Source organism: Cibotium barometz, chromosome 23, assembly GCF_041138505.1.
Source record: "Cibotium barometz isolate CiBa-2024 chromosome 23, ASM4113850v1, whole genome shotgun sequence".
NCBI lineage: Eukaryota > Viridiplantae > Streptophyta > Polypodiopsida > Cyatheales > Cibotiaceae > Cibotium > Cibotium barometz.
In genome coordinates, this window is record NC_141068.1 from 40,289,244 (window position 1) to 40,311,473 (window position 22,230).

At 40.9% G+C, this 22,230-nt stretch overlaps 1 protein-coding gene across 1 annotated transcript in view; it reads left to right on the plus strand.

Annotated features, from left to right (window-relative positions):
• The window catches only part of LOC147625933 (uncharacterized), a 37,013-nt gene extending 15,734 nt beyond the window's left edge, over positions 1-21,279 (plus strand). The window contains exons 3-6 of the mRNA XM_086817764.1: positions 20,176-20,346; positions 20,499-20,588; positions 20,673-20,853; positions 20,953-21,279. Coding sequence (XP_086673890.1) covers positions 20,176-20,346; positions 20,499-20,588; positions 20,673-20,853; positions 20,953-21,183 — 673 coding nt within the window. The 3' untranslated portion in view covers positions 21,184-21,279. The remainder of the gene's footprint in view (positions 1-20,175; positions 20,347-20,498; positions 20,589-20,672; positions 20,854-20,952) is intronic.
• The last annotated feature ends 951 nt before the right edge of the window (positions 21,280-22,230 follow it).

Consider the following 22,230-nt stretch of genomic DNA (forward strand, 5'->3'; position numbering starts at 1 on the left):
CTTATCATAGCTCTTGGTTCTCATTTTGTATCCCTTGTAAAATCATATGCTAGCAACCTAAATGGCATATTCTTGAATGCACATGAGTTCTCAAATGCACACGAGTGTAAAACTTATCATATGAATGCACATTCTTGGTTCTTATTTTTTATCCCTTGTAAAATCATATGAAATGACTTCACCTTATACCTATAAGAATGTGGCACAACGAAAAAAGATACAACAAGAGAAAGTATACTAGACAATGCAATAGAGATAATGGAGATTATTTTAAAATTTTGATTATACCAAGCAAGAGATAGGTGATGGTGCTGTCCACCTATGCGCTCTGGTGTAGAGCTTAGATGGTGATCTGGATGGAGGACGTATTGAGAGTATAGGGAATATATTCTCTCACAAGCATTGGATGCCTTAGATTGTGCCAACTATGTCCATTTATAGTGCTGCAGGTAGTGCTGCGGTGGTGGACACGTCCAAGATGTGGGTGACTACGTTGCATTGATGCGGCTCACTACCCACTTATTCATAATGCATCCCAATCGACCACCGCCCCAATAATGATGAAGTTAGTATCTGAGAGAATATTTCAAGGAATATTACCTATACCTTTTCGGGCTAAGACCCTTTCCAACATCTAAGCTGGGATTCCCACTAAAGATATATGCACCAATGGCTTCTCCTCATAATGGGGGTTGTACAAATGTGCACCATACATTATTGTGAGATACATGCTAAGAGGCAGGCATTGAAAATATACTAACAATATCATCCATAAGCGACATTATCCTCCATTGTTGTGGGCCCTATGAGTGTAAAACTTATTGTGGCCCTTGGTTCTCATTTTGTATCCTTTGTAAAAATAGATGACACAATTTAACCTTGTACCAATGTCCATAAGTGACACTATCCCATTGTTGTGGACCTTGTAATTTTTATTCATTTTACCATGAGATTTTGGACATTGTAATTTTTATTCATTTTACCATGAGATTTTTTCTCTCATTTTCTATTAAAAAGAGAAACATAATTCATCACTCACAAATTGTTAGTAGTAAGACTTTTATCTCTAAGACTCTCTTAACTCCAATATCATGTTTCCACCTTAATGCCATAGCTTATTTGCACGCTTATTTGCACACTGATATCTTGATATTTCCCAATGAAATTTGTCACAAACTTGTGGGTATTTCAATGAATAGCATTATTTTTATATTTGTAAAGGAGAAGTGAGAGAACATGCACACTCACACAGATAAACACTATTCAAACTTAAAAGTAAAAAAATAGAGAAGAGTAAGAATATTAATTTAATCTTTTGATCTTAAGATTTTCATGATTGTTTAAACCAAAAGGGCTGATTTTCATTATATTAACGTTCTTAAGGTCATCCACATTTGAACACACTACTAGTTACTAGACTCTACTACTACTAGTGTGATGTGTGAACTGTATACATAATTAAATTTATAAAAGAGATAAAGGTTAATATTTCTTAATACCAAAAGGATGATATAATATAGATTCAGAGAGATTTAAATGCTGATGGGTATTATATACTCCAGTCCATCCATGGCTAATAACCCATTGGTAACTTCGTGTAACCACCTCATAGTTGGCCGGTGTCATTGGGATATCATCTAGGATAAACAGGTTGAGTTTATCGACACTGTCATCCAGGATGTCTGACTTCTATTGTAGCACCGGACACCAATTATGAAGGTTTAGCACTATGAGATGTAAGGAGAAAAAGAAAATATCAAACGGATTAGTGAGAACTATATCCCCCTGTGTAGGTTTCCCATTATGATGGTTGAGTCAGCATCCCTTTCTGTATTTTGGTGAATGAGGGTCCAGTCTCCTAGACTGAGGTCTTCAATTAAGTTAATTTCATATTGAAGAAGAGAGGGTTAGTGTAGATAGAAACAATGTTAGAGTTTGAGGAGGGGCCCAAGGAGTTACTGGCAAAACAAACCTATCTTCAAGGCACGTTAAATAAGTTGGCGTAATTCAGCTGGTTGGTCCATTCGTTGTTGTTGGGATCTTTCTTGGAGGGCAAGATGGAGTTCTAGATCCTGTATTCTTAACTCTTTGGTGGTGAGGAGTGTGGAGATGGCGGCTTCTTGCACATCTCGAGTAGCATAGTTCTCCATATCTTCTACTTGCTTCCTTTGCTGCAATCCTGGAAGCTATGGCTTGAAGAATAGCTTCTTCAAGTAGTCTTTTCCGCTCCTTTTCTAAGCTTTGGCTTGTAGTTAGCTAATGGTGTATGTGCTCAAGTACTTGTTGATGACTAACAAGCATTTGATCTATCTCTTGGAACTTTTCATTTATCACCTCATTGAGGCCCTTTAGTTTCTCATCAGCATGCACTTTGTTCATCCACTCTCTTTCTGTTTGAAGGTTTACCACTCTATTTTCTACTTGAGTAATTGCTTCAGTGTGATGAGTGTTTTTATTTGTCTTGTATACCCATCTTCTTTTGCTTGGAATGTGGCTTGTGCTTCCTCTAGTTGCCTTGTATATTGTGCTTCCTTTTTCTTGGTATATGCCACTTCCTTTTGAAGTTGGACCTTGGCCTTCTCTCTACTCTTGCCTTGAGCTCCTCATTTTATTTGGTGGTACGGTCTATGGTCTTGCTGATGAATCTATTATTACCTATCAAAGTTTGCAGTCTTGCCTCCTGTAAGCTCTTTAGGATCACTTCATTGTTGTGAGTGGCATCCATTGGCTATTTGTTCCTTAAGTGCTTTTACTTGGTCCATAGACTCTTGGACCTATTTTCATAGCGTAGCATTTCTTTCATGTAGCATGTGAGTGGTAAGCAAGTGACTCCTCCATACTCTTTGCTCTTAGGTCCAAAGATTTGCACTTGTGGAGGCCAAGCCTTCTATTTGGTGCACCAACAACGTATTGAGGCCTTCCATGGTTTCTTTGAGAAAGCAATGAGCGTTGAGATTGTGCAAGAACGATCCTTCTTCAATTGTGCCCTAAGCTTTCACTCACCTTCTCTTACTTGGACTCGTGGTCTCATCAGGTCTCTTTCCCTTCTCAGCTTCTTGAGCTTCTGGAGATTCTGGGTGTGCTGAGGTGGCCTCTTCATTTCTTTCACCCTCATCCTTTTGTGGCACTTGTTTTGTTGGACCTTTTTTTGCACCAACTTCCACTGAGGTGGGTTGATCTGAGATTACAGAGTTGTAGAGTGGTGAAAGGTTTGTGAATACCATTTGAGCAGGGCTAGATGGTGGTGTTTGATGTGTGGACTCTGGAATTGCTCTTGCTGTCAAGCTAATGTTCTCTTTATCTTTGGCCTCCTTTTTCTCCAAAACCTTCTAAAAAGATGCAATATCCTATGCCACCTCTTCTTCCATATGCTAAGTTTCACATTCTAATTGTTGTTGTGAGCTACCTCGCATATTTTTAACTTTCTTTGTTTTCTTACCCCCCTTTAGTTCTTGAATGATCTCCTTTGTCTCTTTTAAGATTGCCTATCCATGAGCTGAAGCTCTTCTGGAATGTGTGTAGAGGGCTCCAAAGACCCTACAGTCTAAGATACCCCTACCTCCTAAGGGGGATGGGAAGATTCGCTACATGACTAAGGACTTTGGTGAGGAGATATGGGTTACACACCTTGGATTGGTGTGACTATAGGTAATTCTCCATCTCTCGATGGATGTACCAAGCCCAGTCTTCTTGTTTTTCTTCGTGGAATTTTGCTATTTGGTTGAGGGGGGCCCTGTTATACCTATCCACTATCTTGACTTGCATGAGCATGGACATTGCTCTACAAGATTTTTCATCCACTTCATTCCTGATGTTCTCGTATTCTGCTCCATTTGAGTTGAAAGAGACCCTCTTTAGCATATCCACCATGGGCATATGATCGATGGTATGGACATGTGTTGGTATGGGTGGGGGGAGCTACTACAGAGATTCCCGAATCATTTCTTCAGTGATGAGGACCTATTCAGTGGACCTATCTGCCTTTGTGACAGTACCCCTTTTGGTGTTTCTATCATAGGTCTTTAAGAGCTCTGCACATAGTGTTGGGTTGATGGTGTGAGGGAGGATCTTTGCCATTCTACCAAGGCCTACTTTTTCTAACTTGTTCTTGACATCTGTATCCTCTAATATCCTCAGACACTCAGGGCTGTGGTACTCGAACATAATTTTTCGGTGAGTTCTCTGAATGTCTTTCTGGGGATTACTGTAACCTGGACTACCTATGCATACAACCCAAGGTAAGTTAGCTGGTGTTGTGTGGTGCTCTCTTCCACTTTTCAGCTATTGACCCTATGGTACAAGCCTTAGTTATGGCTGGGTTCCCCTTTACCTCTAGTTGTACGTAGCGGAGGAGGCCATCTATAACATGTGAAAATACATCAATCATTGTGACTGGTAAGATCTTGCAGGCCTCTTTATTCCTTGAAAAAAAAAGTGTTAGTGAGTTGCATGGGTGTATGTGTTGAGATATTGAGCTCAACTAGTCCTATGGGGTGGACATTGATGACCCGCCTGGGTGATAGCTTCCATATCTACACCACTGGCATAGTTGGTGAGATTATGGGTGATATGCAGCCCATGGGATGACAAGTTGTGTGACAACCATTTCGGATTACTAGAGACTGGCATAGTTATAGCGCCAGCTCATTTAGTCGGGTTCACATTATGGACCGACCCTTGTATGTTGTAGTAGTTGAGTACTAACCCATATAGTGTGTACTCTTATCTTTATGTTATGTTGGTTGAGAGAAGAAGAAGATAGAAGAAAATTTAGCCATCCATCTCTCTCTCATGTCTTGCTCTCTCTTGTGTGTGTGTATTTGCTTGCTAGGGTTCGAAGATCTCTCTCTCCCCCACGTTCTCTTTATGGTATCAGAGCCTGGTTCGTGTGAGAGCTAAGGAGGCAAGCAAGAGGTAAGAATGATAAAGGAAAGAAGCGGTACTACATGGGTAAGAGCACTATCATCTCTTTTCCCTTCTTTTTTTAGGTACAACACTCCCTCAATAGCTCTGGGAGCTACACATCTCTAATTGAGGAGCTGTCTTTGCGGTGGGAGCGGATCTACAGGACATATATTATTTCTTGGACATGAGTTTTTTGGCCAGATTTGCATTTTGGGCACGTTATAGGCCCGATTTTGTCACTGCAAGGTATTTTCGAGAGTTTCTAGAAGTTCTGGTAGAGAATTTTTTCTACTCAAAATCTCGTTATTGCACTGCAACATTGCATTTTGGAAGTGTAGAGACAGGGTTTGCACATGTATTGTTGATACTGGGTGCATGCACATGTAGTCTAGTCACATTTGGTGACACACAAGCTGTGCTGAAGTACCGCTACTACAGTAGTTTAGAGGAGATGCTACTGTATTACAGGTTGCATATAAAAGTTGTCTGTTTGTAGGTTATTTGATTTGCTGTAAGAAAACATGTCTTATGGAATTTATCAGATTGTTAGGTGAGAAGCTGGAAAAGAATAACTTCCATGCCTCGAAGTTCAGAATGACCAATTTCCTAATGGGTAAAGGATTTTGGGATTATGTAGAAGGAGACAATGAGGAGCCTCCAGAGTTATCTGAGGAGAATACCACTTCTGCAGATATAAAGGCATTCAAGGATTGGAACCAAGATGCAAGAAAAGTCATGTATTGGCTTTCAATTAGTATCATAGACACTATGATAAGACACATACAGGATGCAAACACTCCAGCAGTTGCATGGCAGAATTTGGTTCAGATGTTCCAAACTAACACAAAGGCAAGGAAGTTCTAGTTAAAGCAAGAGTTGCATACTGTGGAGGAAAAGAAAAACATGTCCATCAATGAATATGCTTTAAAGATCAAGGGCATTGTTGAATCCCTTGAGTCTATCAATGTATCAGTGGAGGATGATGATTTGGTGAGTGTCTATCTGAATGGGCTTGGCAAAGAGTACAAGCCATTTAAGACCTCCATTGCAATTAGGGAGAATATTCCCAATTTTTGGGACTTGATATCTATGTTGATCATAGAAGAAAAAGCTTTAGGTGAGGATTCTTCTTCACAAAAGTAAGAACACATCAAAACAGGCCTTGGTAGAGGCAGAGGTAGAGGCCGTGGTCAATGCCAAGGTGGTGGCCGACAAGGAAATCAGAATTCTGGACAACAACAGTCCAATGATTCACAACAGCAATCATACACACGTGGAAGAGTCCAGTCTAGAGGAAGGGGGAGCTAAAGATGTCGAGGTGGTTCACAAAGAAATCAAAATGCAAATAGAATAGAGTGCTATTACTGTGGCAAACCAGGACACGTGGCAAACCAAGACACATGGCAAAGGATTGCTACAAAAAGCATAATGACATTAAAAGTGGGAAGTTGCAGCAAGGCAACTATGCATCATCTAGCAAAGGTGGAGGTGATGACAGAAGTGAGCAGCTGTTTGTGATGCAACAACACATGCTTAGTTTTATAAAACAGGGGATGTGTTAGGATCTCAAGATATATGGTATGTGGATTGTGGTGCCTCTAACCACATGACCAATCATACTGAGTGGTTTAGAGATATGCAAAAAATGAAAAAACTAGGTTATATAGAAACAGGTGTGATGATACTACGCATCCCATTACGCATGTTGGCATAGTGCCATTGTCTATGCAGGATGGCAAAATGTACTTGGCTAATGGACTTCGTATTTTGAATATTACAAAGAACCTGGTTTTTGTTTGATAGATGGTTGAGCAAGGTCTGTAAGAGAGGTTTAATCCTTAAGGATGTTTTGTGGAAGACTTCAAAAATAAGTGTCGCTTGGTTGCAAAGGGTAACAGAAATGGCAGGATGTTTACTTTGGATGTGAACTTTGGATGTGAACATGCTTGAGATAAAGGCAGCCATGTTTGCACATGGAACAGGTGTCATTATACAGATATTGACATATGGCACAAGCGCATTGGTCATGTGAATGTATAGCGACTAAAGTCTATGCAGGCCCAAAATATTGTTGCAGGTCTGCCAAAGTTTAAGGTTGATGGTATGCATAAGATATGTGAAGCATGCTAGCTTGGTAAAAGCAAGCCAAACATGCTTTCCCACATGAAAAGCATGTCAATGCAAGGCTATTGGATGTCATACATTCAGATGTATGGGGACCGACCAAGATTGCAACAATTACAGGTTGTAGGTACTATGTTACATTCATTGATGGACCACACTAGGAAAGTGTGGGTTTATTTCATGAAGGAGAAAAGTGAGGTTTTTTCTCACTTTCAGAGATTTAAAGCCTTGGTTGAGAAAGAAAAAGGCATGCAAATAAAATGCCTAAGATCAGATAGTGGGGGAGAATATTTCTCAAATGACTTCAGCGATTTCCTAAGAAAGCAGGGAATTAAGAGGCAGATTACTTTGCAAGTACACTCCGTAATAGAATGGTGTTGCAGAAAGGAAAAACAGACACATTGCAGAAGTGGCACGTGCCTTGATGTCGAAAAAGAATATGCCACATTACTTTTGGGCAGAAGAGGTAGCAACTGCTGTGTACATTATGAATAGGATACCCACTATGTTCATGGTGGTATGACTCCTGAACAGAAGTTTATAGGCATAAGGCTAGATGTGTCTCACTTGAAAGTGTTTGGGTGTATTGCATATGTATATGTTCCTGATGAAGTGAGAAAAAAGTTGGATCCAAAGGTAGAGAAATGCATCTTCATTGGTTATGCTATGGAAAAAAAAGGCTATAGATGCTATAATCCTACCACTTGTGAGATGTGAGTAAGCACAGATGTTGTCTTCAATGAGATGAGTAGCTAGTATGCACTAGTAGTGAAGGCAACAGAAGATGTATATGTAAGAAGTGTTGATGCTGCACCACATGTAGGGCAGTAAGGTGTTGAGTGGACTTGGAGAGTCCTTGAGTAGTGGATCCAATATTAGCCCATGGTCAGGTAGGTTGAGGAATGATGTAGGTACACATGTATCATGGAAAGGGAAAGAAAAGGTAGATCAACCTTTTGTGCCTGAGCTGCCAGAGCAGGTCACTCATATGTGGATGGTGACTCTAGTGGCTCTGAGCAGAGCCTTGGATGAGGAGCTTGGGATTTCGTCTGCGGTTACTCCTGGTGTAAGGAGAACCAGGGTTGTTTTAAGGACACCTGGCAGTGATCCAGGTGTATGCAGGACTACGAGGGTTAGATACCCTGTTGTTGACAAGCTGAGATATGATGGATATATAGCCCATCATTATGTTTACATGGTAAAAGCAATACAAGAGGTTGAGCCCACTTGCTTTGAGAAAGCAATTGGAAATAAGAAATGGGAAGATGCCATGGATGAGGAGATGGCAACATTGGATGCAAATGCAACATGGGAGTTATTGCCTTTGCCTAAGGAAAAGAAGGCAATTGGATGTAAGTAGGTGTATAAAGTCAAGCACAATGCTAATGGTTCAGTGAGCAGGTACAAGGTAAGATTAGTTGCCAAGGGCTATGCACGGACTTATGGCATAGATTATTGTCAGCCCGGTTGCAAGAATGGCAAACCGGTGAGAGCTTTCATTGCTATGGTTGGTCAAGGGTTGGTATTTACATCAAATGGCTGTAGCGAAGGGTTACTATGGTTGTAGTAGTGAAGGGTTGGTATTTACATCAAATGGATGTAAAGAATGCTTTCTTACATGGTGATTTGTAAAGAAGGAGTGTACATGATGTAGCCACCAAGTTATGAGAGTGATGCACATCCAGATTTTGTGTGCAGATTATGCAAAGCCTTGTATGGCTTGAAGTAGGCACCCACAATGTGTGAAATATTAATTTTTAAGGTGTTAACTCGTGAAGGGTTAGCACGTGAAATGCTAGTTTGTGAAGTCTTAGCATGTGAAGGACTTAAGCCATGAAAGGCTTAACCTGTGAAGTAGCATGTAACGTCCCTCCCAAGCCATGTATGTGTCTCTCTTTTATTATAGATTTCAAGAAGGAAAGAGAGTGCACTTAGAGAAGAGTGAGACAATAAGGCTAGAAACATAAGGAAAGTGTTAGAATAAAAATATTAGCTCCAAAAATCCCAAAAGAAATAAGAAAACAAGAATACTTCTATTAAGAGATAAGTATCTCCAAAAATAAAAATTTGAATTTAGGTGATAGGAGGTAGTATTTAGAGTACTTTTACATATTTAGAGTCCACGCATACTAAAAATGTGGAAAAGCAATGGGTTTCTAAAGATGGTTCTTTTGCGGCTATATACAGATGTTTTTTCCTATTCTACCCACGTTCGCTTGTAGACTAGATATGTTCCAGTTCTTTTGACTGGTTATATGACTATATTCTGAGTTTTTATCAGAGAGTTATGGCTGAAACAATTCGCTGATTTTGTCAAGGTCTCTACACAAAGAAACTATAAGAATGCAGCTAGTCACCACAAGGAAGAATTGTATGTCGTAGCCCTAGGAGAGAGAAGGCTACTTTGTTATAGTCCTTCAAAGAGAGAAGAGTTAGAGTATGAGTGAGAGGACATTAAGCTCGAGGATGGTCGAATAATTCCATTTCTATGAGAAGGTATTAAGAAACTCTCCATTCTCCTATTTCAAGCTCTGAGTTTCTATCAGAGAGTTATGGCTGAAACAATTCGCTGGTTTTGTCAAGGTCTCTACACAAAGAAACTATAAGAATGCAGCTAGTCGCCACAAGGAAGAATTGTATGTCGTAGCCCTAGGAGAGAGAAGGCTACTTTGTTATAGTCCTTCAAAGAGAGAAGAGTTAGAGTATTAGTGAGAGGACATTAAGCTCGAGGATGGTGGAATAATTCCATTTCTATGAGAAGGTATTAAGAAACTCTCCATTCTCCTATTTCAAGTTCTGAAGCTCTTATTAAACGAGCAAAGGCAACAATAAATGACAAATTTCTATAAGGTATATACAGATTTTGTTTTTCAATTATATATCATTCTTAGGGGTTGAGGTATGGCCCCAACTTCTCTATTAATTGTTAATAGTGATCTATTTGATTGATTTACTACTTAAAGTTTTTGATTCTTTTAAACAATAGCATATGCCTTAATAAATAATGTCTTATTGTAATCTCAAGTTGAAATGCTAAAATCTTTATGAAAGAGTTGTTTTCTTAAGAAGGTAACGTGGATTCTAGTCCTATGGTTTAGTTGAGTAAATGGATTGTTATCTTGGTTGAATTAAGATACACGTATAACTTCTCCCTGCCTTGACGCTGCCATGTTCTTGTGCTTGTGTAATGTTAGTAAGGCCCGGAGTTCGTCGGCCAATGGTATCCCTCATACTATTGGGAGAATGAGGTTTGCCAATTGAGGTGAGTGATTGTAATGTTGCCTTTCTAAGGGCCCAGGCTAGTGTAGTGAATTAGCCCACCCTAGTGCGTAGACATCCCTCTAAGGGGCGGGAGGATCGAGCGACAGAGCCTGAAGGGGCGACAGGCCAGCTTGAGTCCTTGCCAACAACCGACAATAAGGTGTATTGTCCCGTAGGGTTTTGCCCATCATGTAGAGGCTGGAAGGCCGAATTCTAGATCATCGACAGTATAAAGGAAAAGAATAAGAGAGCTGGTCTGGCTTGTATGGAATTGATTCATGTATAAACTATTTTTTCAAATCTTGTCTTTGGCATTATTGTACTGTGGAAAAAGGATGTTTTAATGAACCTTGTGAAAAGGAACTTAATTAAGGAACATGTCTATTTATGTCAAACAGTGTGGTAGGATTAATTAGAAAACGAATTGACGCATGAGTAGGGTGGAAAGTGGGAGGATGGAATGCCCTGACGGCACCATCCTATGGACGGGTGGACCCGATTAGTCGAGTAGCTTTCCAACAGATTAAGTGAAAGCCCTATGCTAGATAAATAGGTTCTCGAGAAACTCTATTCTAGGAGACTAGGCTAGCGATTGTGCCTTGCATGGATGAGGAAAAAAAAGCATTGTCTCTAAGAATCAAGATTAGTAGTTGCCCAAATTATGATCACCCTATGGGTAATTTGACTTTTAGAAGACCATGCTCCCCTACTGCGGGATAGGACTAGGCATTAGGGAAAATTTGGACTCAAAAAGGGGCCTTGTAAGAGATCCCTTGGGATGGTGATGTGGACAAAGCAAGCCAATAAATCCACATATAATATTGGAGGGCACGTGCGTCGTTTTTGACTTCTTTATTCCATTAACTGACATGTAGGGTGTTTTTTAATTCAAAACAATGCATCTTGAGTATAGTTTTTTATTCCCACTATGGTGCCTTATTTTATTGAAAAAAGACACCACTCTCTTTCTTCATTACACTTTTGAATGTAACGAAGCCAACTCTGCTAACCGAACTTAGTCCCTGCAACCCATCATCTTGCATTGTCTCCCTCATTGTCTTCCCGATTGCACAACCACTACCACTCCAAATCCGAGTTTTTTTGAGCGGGAGGTTTTTGATTTTCTCTTCTTCTCAAGGCGGCAAGTTTTGAAAAAGGATGGAAAAGTATTTGTTCTTCATGCGCCATACCTGCTTGTGCATGAATAACAATCCCATTTCTTACCTTTTTCAAGTGAGGGTTGTGCTTACAAGTACTCTGTACATTTGGGTTCATCCAGGATACCAACAAGTTTCTTTGATGGACAAGGAGGTATTATTTAGTGATGTTGTCTTTTGGTTTTAATGAAGCAATCTTCTTCACGGGAGATAAGTGTAATATCTAAGGTTTTTTTTGGTTAAAGTGTGAGTTCATTATGCTTTTTGGTGTTGTTAAAGCACAGAACAATGCAATGGAACCTGTGCAGCAAAAGAGGAAAAAGGTGGACATCCACTTCCAAGTAGAACCCGATTATGCTCCCTGCTGTAAGAGAAATTGGTCTAGGCCAGCATGCGAAGCCCGCATTACTGAGCTTCGAAATGAAGGAAAGAAAAACATGGACCTTTGGTTGGATGGTAGTATTTACCCACCAGATCCAACCTCCTCTCAATCTCCATCATTCTTTGGGTTGACAAGTTTCTTCAAGTTTGTGTGTGAGGGTGAAAATGGATTGCTTGGGTATTGCAAAAGACTGTTTGGCCAATGTCAAAGTATCTTTGAAAGACATTTGAGTGATAGAGATGCCAGGATAAAAATGCTTGAAGGTGCGAATTTTTACTTGGCATCGATCACAACAGCTTTGCAAGCTTCAAACGAGGACAAGGCAAAAGTTTGTGCTGGGTTACAAAAAGAGTTTGATCATTTGCAGCAGACTATTTGTAAGATGCAGGACACTATAAAGGAGAAGAATGAAATTTTGGCAGTTCGAGAAATCAACAATTTCACATTGGAGAGTGAGAATGCACACCTTCGAAAACAACTTGAAAAGTTCAACAGAAAATTGCAATATTTGAAAGACACGCCATTAGGTGCTCGATTACGCAAGAGAAAGATCAAACCATTGGAAGAACTCAATGTTGGAGGTGGCCAATGGAAGCGTCGTGTAAAAGCTTGCAGGTATTGGGATCTATAATTTCTTTGAGCTTAAATTTCTTTGAGCACTCACTTTCATTTTCATCTTTAGTTCCTTTCTTGGAGATGGGGGATTGGGTGTGGGGGTGGTATAGTTAGATGAATGGTGGACTGAAATAGCTATCGTTGTTGCTTCAGGATGGTAACAGATGTTGTGGGTCCAAAAGAGCAAGGTTCTGATATATTTGGCAAAGTTCTGACAAGAGACATCATGGAGTCAGCAATACAGCATCCTAAGTTTGCAAGACTTCGATCAGACATAGCAAAGCAATCCTTGCAAGAGGTGAGTGAAGCATTCACGCCTGCAGATGCACAAGGTATATGTGACATGGCTGGTATAAGCACAAAGTCTTACAGGATGTTGTTTAATAAAGTAAAAGAGGGTTTCAATTGCAAGCTTGGAAAAAAGACAGTAATTCCCATTCCAAAACCATTTCACGTAAACAAAGCTCGAAATATTCTCAACTTGGGAATGGTCGAACTTGTTGGAGAGCCTTGTCACGTGTCTAGCACATTGACAGTGACTAAAAAGAGCGGGGAACAGAAAATTATAGAGCTTACAGAGTTCAACAATTTCATCATGGATGTTCGTAAATTACAAATGGCTATGGTGAAATTTTATGACATCAGTGTACATGAGTGCAATGGAAGGCTGAAATTTGTTTTGAAACTTGATGAGAGTGAGGTGATCAAAGGACAGAAGCTGGAAAGGGTTAGCATTACTTTAATGAATAGAGCTTTGGATGCAAGTATCAGTAATGCTGATGAGAAGCACTTTAGTGTACAATCCGAAAATGAGATTTGGTGGCTGGCTGCATTTGAGGTGACGTGCTATCCATTTTTAAATAAAGAATATTATGTTGCTATCCTCTTGTTATGATGTTGTAGACAATCTAATAGTTGTTGTTAACAGGTTCCAACAGAGACCCATGAAATTCTGAAGTGGTACTTCAACCAGACTGAGCTTCCTTCCACTATCCAGCAGCAGTCGAATGGCGAAAAGCTTTATGTAGAAGGATATGGTGAATATGAGGTTGAATGGCACCTGGCTGCAGATCTTAAAACCTTGAAATGCATGTTTGGTATTTCCCAAGGAGCAATGGCCAAGTATCCTTGCCTGTATTGTATGACCGAACGAGGTGTCTCCAAAGGAGGAAAAGAGAGAGAATGGAAATGCCCAAATGCAATCAGTAATAGGCGTGAACCCCCAAATCGTGATGCTCCAGGAGTGGATCCTACTTGGGATCCAATTCTTCCTATCCCTTTGATCAGAGTTCATATTTGTGTTTTGCATGCGCTGGTTAGAATAATTGAGAAACTAGTCTACATGTACATCGAATTTTCATGGAATATGAAACCAGCAGTAGAGAGTGAAAGAACTATTAAAAAAATAGAGCAAGTGCTTTCAGATGCAGGTTTACATTGTGGTCAAGTGAAGATTGAGAAGGACTTGAGAAGATCAGGGAAGACCGGAAATGTTCCTAGCAAACCATGTTTTGGAGGTGCAAAAGCCAGAAAGTTCTTATCTAATCATACCCAGAGAGGTCATCTGGGTACAGATTTTGAGGTGTGGAGGAAGCTTCATGCAGCTGTACCTGACCGAGGCTCTTCAGGACAAGCAAGGGTGGCAAAGGCCAAAGCGTGGTTGGCGCTTGATCGCCTAGCACCTTTGTTGCAAAAAGCAAGGTTTGAAGATGGGGATGTTGAGAAATTTGAGGCAGTTGTGACAGAGTTCTACACTAGCTATGAAAAGGCATGGGGTGCGACAAACTTGACACAATACATGGTTATTACTTGAAAACCTACAGCTTTGAGTATTTTTTGTTGTTCAAAAAATATTGTACGATACTAAATGTCTTGTTGTTGTTGAGCATTTGTAGCACATTTTGCATGCACATGGAACCTTCTTTGCGGAAGAGTTTGGAAGCCTTGGGATTTGGTCTACCCAAGGCATGGAAAGATCTCATTGGCAAGCACGTTGTGCCTATCAAAGGGCCACTCAACATGGAGGAGGAATAAAGAAAAGTAATCCCATGAAGCAACTATGTCAGTGGTGGTATAGGCGGATTCAAGTGAGGGCTCGTGTGAAGATCAAACATGCTGAATCAGCTGTGTCATGTGCAATAAGAAAGGTTCAGGCTGAACGGAGACGTTCAATATATGTCTCCTCACAGGGAAAGCAGAATCATGCTGAATGGCTAAGACAACGACAAAGACAGGGCAGAGTGTGGAAGAAAATTGATCATTGAAATATATATTGTAAATCAATGATGTAACTGAGAAAGATTTTAAAAGAACAAGAGCTTTCATCTATGTCCCATATAAATGTTTCCAATATATATACATTTCATAGTTTGCAATGGTAAACAAGAAGAGTATTGAGAAATATGACGAAACTTCTGAGAAACTGGAACAATCTAAATTTGTTAATCTTGAACAGAGACTTCCCCCAGCCGAGCCTTTTTTGTTGACGTTTCTGCATCATCTTCTTCATCCTCTATTAATGGCACAAGAGGGACCATTGGTCTTGCTGTTCTAAGAAGATGCTTCTTCCCGCAATCACTCAACAGATTGGGATCTGTGATTCCACATGCCAACCCGTAAGCAGCATATGTTAAATAATATTTACATCTTAACGAATATACTCCAGGTCCCTCTCCAAAAATTCGAACAGCTGCTTGCCGCTCCAGAAGTATTGCCTTGTTTGCATTCAGCCTTACGTGGTAGCCACCTAAATACCTGGATAAAGTCTTTATCGCCATCAGAGGAAAACTGGCGTTGTCCTTCGAGTAGCTAGCGTGGAATATCACAATTTGAGGGAATTTTAGGTGGTGTATATATGTTCCTAGTGTCGAATCGTGGCCCAATCCCGCCATACGCTTGCCTGAAGCACGTTTGAGGAATGTGTCTTCATATATTTCCAACTGAAAAAATAAAGGAGCATTAGCCAGAAACAACATCACCAAACATTTCAGGACAAAGTTGATAAAGCCAAATCCAGAACAAAAAAAAACTAACCTCTTGGTTCTCATCTGCTTCAAGCAAGGCGTCTTGCCATAAATTAGTGCTCGAACTAGGAACGTTTTCCGCTGACTTGTTTGGCACATCCCTACACCCTCCCATGTTGGTGATATTCAATCTGTCCCTTGCTTCTTGTAGCTCTTCCTCTGTGGCATCTTTTCCTTCATATCTAAGGGCATCAGCATAGATCATATTTAGTGTTGCTGCAGCAGAAAGGAACTCAGTGTCTTTTACATGGCTATCCACTAGTAGGTACTTGTCTATCCCATCATCATCTACAAAATTGTCATCGACCTCCAGATTCTGGGCTATGAAAGCTATGCAATGATCTTCCCTTAAGTTAAATACACGTTGTATGTCTGTCAGCAATATGTACTCTGAATCTCCTACTTGGTAGGAGGGGAGAAATGGCGTTGGAATGGGGGAGGAGTCATCTGATTCAATCACAAGCTGACCTACATCACTGTTTTGTTCTCTAACTGCCTCAATATCAACCACCGAACTAAGCTTCCTCTCTTCTTCAACATTGAACTCCTCAATGACATGAGGAGTGTCCTCCTCTTCAGCAGCATCCTCAGCGGTGGGACTTGCCTGACGAGAAATCGTGTCTTCACTTTCAATTTTTGCAAGCGGCTCTGTACCTTCTTCATCTGTTAATTGCACGTTCATGTGCAAGAAGCATAAGAAGGCGTAGGAGTATTCCATCAAGCGGCACTTTCTTTTGTGAAAAGGGCAAAGCAAGACTCTCTTCTTGTCACATGGCACCTTGTGCCAATCCCTGTTTAACCTCTGCTTCTTATCCGGCGAAACCTTGAGATTAAAATGAATGTGACTTTTCCCATCAATCATCATTGGTTCTTCATTTGTGAGCTCGTCAAACTCTTGCTTTGCCTCTTCGAAGTATCCATGATGGCTAGACAATGTTTCCTCCAGAGAAAAATCGCTATTGAACATCAACGAAATTGCAGGGTGCAAATCATGATGTCGACATTTGTACAGGAAGTCATATAATAGAGTTGCAGGAGTTTCTTTGATCTCTTCGTCCACATCAAATTCGACTTGAACTTGCGACATGGCTGAATTCAAGTCTGTAGAAAAGACATGGAAAATATTAGTGCAGGCAATGAATCAAGAGACAGTCGATCTTAAACAACAAATCTCTGTGGTGTAAATGGATTCAACATAACGCGAGAGGAGATGCCAGAGGAATCCAGGTATTCCTCCTCGCATTGTAGTGAATCTATTTTCCCTAACGCAAATAAAATTACAGCTAAGTCAAGGACCTCTTCTCGCATTATGGTGAATCGATTCACCATAATGCGAGGAGGAGTATTGTGCTTCCTATGGGACCTTCGCTCGCGTTGTGGTGAATTGATTCACCGCAATATGACGACTTTATCATCCTTTGGCAACGCCTCTAACGTTATGGTGAATTAAAAATAAAGATAGTTCTCCAGTACCCATACTGAGAGAGGAGGTGTCAAACGAATTAAAATACTCTTCTTCGCAGTCAATTCACCATAAGGCGAGGAGTCATAGGTTTTCAATTCACCTTAACGCGATGAAAAGACAAAGCAAGTAGTTCTCCTCGACTGAAACCAAAACAACGAAATAACAAAAGAAGAAAATGTAAATGGATTCAACATAACGCGAGAGGAGATGCCAGAGGAATCCAGGTATTCCTCCTCGCGTTGTAGTGAATCTATTTTCCCTAACGCAAATAAAATTGCAGCTAAGTCAAGGACCTCTTCTCGCGTTATGGTGAATCGATTCACCATAATGCGAGGAGGAGTATTGTGCTTCCTATGGGACCTTCGCTCGCTTTGTGGTGAATTGATTCACCGCAATATGACGACTTTATCATCCTTTGGCAACGCCTCTAACGTTATGTTGAATTAAAAATAAAGATAGTTCTCCAGTACCCATACTGAGAGAGGAGGTGTCGAACGAATTAAAATACTCTACTTCGCAGTCAATTCACCATAACGCGAGGAGTCAGAGGTTTTCAACTCACCTTAACGCGATGAAAAGACAAAGCAAGAAGTTCTCCACGACTGAAACCAAAACAACGAAATAACAAAAGAAGAAAAAAGCACAAAGGAGATAAAAATACCAGGAAAACGAATTGTATACAATCGTCGCAGGAGATGGAGATGAAGGAGGTTGGAGGTTTGTCTTTGACGTTGGATACAGGAGGATGATTGATGAAGGAGGGTTGGAGGAGATAGTCAGTCGTTGATGGAGATAAAGGCCGTTGGTGGGGAGATAAATGAGAATACGAACTCCAAAAGAGGCAATAAATGAGATGAGTATCCTAGAAAATCCGTCTTTAATGCTACGCAACACGTCAGCGCAGCGTTTTCACCCGCCATTCCATGACTGCCACGTGGCATCCCGCCGTGTACCTAGCAAAAGAGGCAATAAATGAGATGAGTATCCTACAAAATCCGCTTTTAATGCTACGCGACACGTCAGCGCCGCGTTTTCACCCGCCATTCCATGAATGCCACGTGGCATCCCGCCGTGTACCTAGCACGTGTACAAGCTATAAAGTTTAATCAAAGCCCTTTTTAATGCTATACGACACGTTAGCGCCGCCTAGTCGCCCTGGCAGCCCGCCAGCACGTGTGTTCGCTCTAAAGACTAATCAAAGCCGTTAATCACGCCACCTTTTCGTCCTCTTATCGATTTTGCCTTGTCCGTCCTCCTGCTTGCCTCCAGCTGACTTCCGACTACCGCCACAGTACTGAACCGACTTTCCAACACCTGCACGACAGTCTCCATCCATTCACACGCAAGAAATGTAAGTTTTTGTATAATACTTGATTGTTTTGTAAGTTTCTTGTATATTGCTTGTTTGTTTTGTTTTTTCTTCGACTGTTTGCCCTGTGCCATTGTTTATTCTTCGACTGTTTGCCTTCTGCCGTGGTGACTCGATTCACCTTAAAGCACACGACGGGCCATTAGAATCTCAATAAGCTCCATGTCTTATGGTGGATCGAATCACCAAGGGAGAAGGCAAACGTAAGAGATTCGCGAAAATCGATTCACTATAACGCGAGGAGGATTGTTTTGCTTTGACTGGCCCTTAGACTCGCGTTATGGTGAATTCACCATAACGCATGACCAAAGGGCAAAGGATTCACGATAATCCACCTCTTATTGGTGTCAATTAAATCACCTCCTACACGACAGTCTCCATCCATTCCCACTCATAGAATGTGATGAAAGTGTATTACTTGATTGTTTTGTGTTTCTTGTATAATACTTGATTGTTTCGTTTTTCCTTCGACTGTTTGCCCCTGCCGTTGTTTTCTCTTCGACTGTTTGCCCTCCGTCATGGTGATTCGATTCAGCGTAAAGCAGACGACGAGTCATTAGAATCTCAATACTGCTCTATGTGTTATGGTGAATCGACTCACCAAACTGCTAGACGGAAAGGTAAGAAATTCGGGAGAACCCTCCTCCCGTTGTAGTAGATCGATTCACTATAATGCGAGGAGGATTGTTTTGATTTGACTGGCTCTTAGTCTCGCGTTATAGTGAATCAAATCACTTTAACGCAAGATCGAAGCTCAAAGAATGCACGATAATCCGCCTCTTATTGTTGTCAATGAATTCACCATAATGCGAGAAAAATTATTGTGTTTCTGTGGACCTTCATCTCTCGTTATGGTGAATGGATTCACCATAACGCGAGGAAGTGCATATTGCTTTCTTGGCCCCCCTCTCTCGCTTTATGGTGAATTGTTAATCGTGTACTACTGAATAGCAAAGTTTTCTGCTTTTTCTTGCGTTTTCAGATGGCTCGTGTAAGGCATACAGCTAGACCCATTGATAATGCAGCTCCCTCATCTACTGGGAAGAAGATGGGCGTTCTGAAAGCCTCAAGATCAAGAAAATCAAGCAGTCCTTCCCGATTGTCCAAAACGCAGCCTAGACTCAGGCGTTTCGCAGAGCATTCGGCAGCCCTGCGAGAAATCAAAAAGTTTATGAAGCACCCGACAGCTGCTATTCCCAGATTGCCTTTCCAGAGGCTTGCCAGGAGAATTTGTGAGCAGAATGGAATTTTGTTTAGGTGGAAGGCATCGGCCTTGTTTTGCTTGCAAGAGGCCACAGAAGATTGGATGATCGAATTTTTTTTGGATAGTTACGTTCTTGCTGCCCACGCACACAGGGTGACAGTAATGGACAAAGATTTTTTCAGCCTAATAGCCCTTCGTTTCAGATACGATAAGTCACTTAGACCAGTTACGTTTACTGATGAACGAATGTTACAAATTTTGGATGTCCGGCCTGTACAAAAAGTGAGAATTGAAGAGGTGACCGAGGGAGGTCCAGATCATGAGCATCAGACTCGGGCAAATTTAATGACAAGCGCTCAAAGGGAACATCAAGCTGCAATGCTTGCATTGCAAACAAAAAGGGAAAATGTTCGAGCACTCCACGCCATGAATCGGGAGGCGCTGCAATTTTTGTTGCCGGAGTTCTATGTACCCTTTAATATTAGAGGGCATAGATGTTATTTCCCGATTCATGCTGAAGAAATCAACATTTTGTTTGATCCCAAAACTGAAGTCAATGACAAAGTGCTCAGATGTGTTTTAAGGTATACGCTTTTCTCTGTCCTCCCACAATTTTTCATTCTTGGCTCTTAAAGTTGATGCCTCACTCTTGATATGTTTCCTTGTGAAGTTTTGTTATTTCGCTATTGCCCGAGGATGTACAGCAACGAGTGTTCCAGATTGATTCACTGGTCTCAACACTGTTGGTAGTAGAGGCAGTTCCGTACCTCGATGTGCTGAACTGGTTTCGGGAGGTCCAGCTGGACGATGCCCGAGTATTTTTTTTGGCATATCATGAAAAGTGAGTTTGTCTCTCTCTCTCTCTCTCTCTCTCTCTCTCTCTCTCTCTCTCTCTCTCTCTCTCTCTCTCTCGCATGATGTTTATAGGAATCACCGTACACGAGTTATGTAGTGCTTCCTTTGGATTGAAACTAATAGAATTCTATTGTGCAGTTCCCATTGGAGTCTTCTACTAGTCGACGTGCAAGAAAATGTCATTTACCTTGCAAATTCGACATCTGGTGTCCATGGAAATGTTTTGCTGTAAGTAAAAATCATTAAGATACATATTATTGTTTGAGTTAGAAGTCCGGATTGATCAGGATAATGATTGGTCTCTGTTTACAGTGGAGTCAGGAAACTAATGGCAGCTTACGAGAGCCTCAGCATGGACATCGACACCCTGGATCGATCGACCATCCGTAGGGTTAGTGTCCCCAAACAAGAAGATGGCTACAGCTGTGGGTGGAGGGTTGCACTTAATGCAATGTTGCTGCTACGAAGCATTTTTCAGCTCCCTTCAGAGGATGTAAGCATTTTCAGCTCCCATACGCATTTGTGCGCTTGTTTATCTTCTTATATATTGTCATGTTGATCTTATTTATGCCTTGATGAATTGTGATGGCAGTTTCCATCAATGTCTCGCTACGTGGACCTAGACGTCCAAACGTTTAGGGAGGAAACGATTGCGAAATTGATCGAGGTCGCTGAAGTTATGCCTCCAGACGGGCCAGTGGACTTCATCCCGCCCAATCCACGAGGGGGGATAGGCCCGTCTGAGCCTCTTTCATGGGCTCCATACTTAGGAGAAGAGCCCTGGCTCCATCCTGAAGCCGATACCTATGGGTTCCAGCCATAAATAGTTTTTTCCTTCTTCCAACAAATGTACGTTCGTAAATATGCAGCTATACATGTATTGGAGGGAGAACATCAAATGTAAATACACTTATCATTTGAAAATCAGAGGATCAAATTTGCTACTGTGTTCCTTCACTGCTTGCTTTCTTACTTTAAGCCTTTTTTTGTGTACATAAAAATTCAATTGGGGAATTCTTGCCTTCATTACATTGTTTTAAACAATAAAGCATTACAAAAGCAATGTTCTGAATAGATAAGTTTATTGCATATGGAAAATACATTGTCACCGTATACATGGTCACATCATATATCTTCTAGTGCCTCCAATTCATGTGGGGCTGCAACATCTTTACAAATGATCTGATGCTCTCTTCTTTTACTTAGCTTCCGACCATCGAGCTTGAAGCAAAATTGATCTGGAGGATTCTGAATAGCTACTTCTAATTCCTTCCTAACATATTCGAGAGTCCAATTCTCTTCCACTTCCAATGTCAAAGATGGGTGACCCTGTCGAATCATAACTATATCTATCAAGCAAGAGTGGCTGCCATCTCTTGTATCTTGGTCCATGCTTTCCCAGTTGTTGTTGATCCATCGCCACCTTCTATAAGTAAATGACATGCACAGATGTTGCCTGGCAATATAGTATCTGATTCCAAAATATCATTAGGATAATTTTCCGAGAATAATCAAATAAGCGTTGTAACTGTTTCACAAAAATACATTTTAATGTTTTAACACTCACCGAAATGCAATGTCGGAGGTGTTCAATCGACATTCGATCAAATCATCTCCCTTTGATGATTTCACTCTCCAACCTTTGTCAAACAAATGATCAAGCCAGACTTCATCTACATCTTTGCACACAAAAGTTGTTCTAGTTTTTCTCAATTGTTTACAATCAGAAAATAAATGAACAAAGCATGCAATTGGAACAAACAAACTTAAGTGCACATTTCTTGCACCAATGCTAGGCTTCATAGCACATTTAATATCATTAAACATTTTGGTCCTGTATGACTCTATCACTTCTGTGTCAAGCAATGGC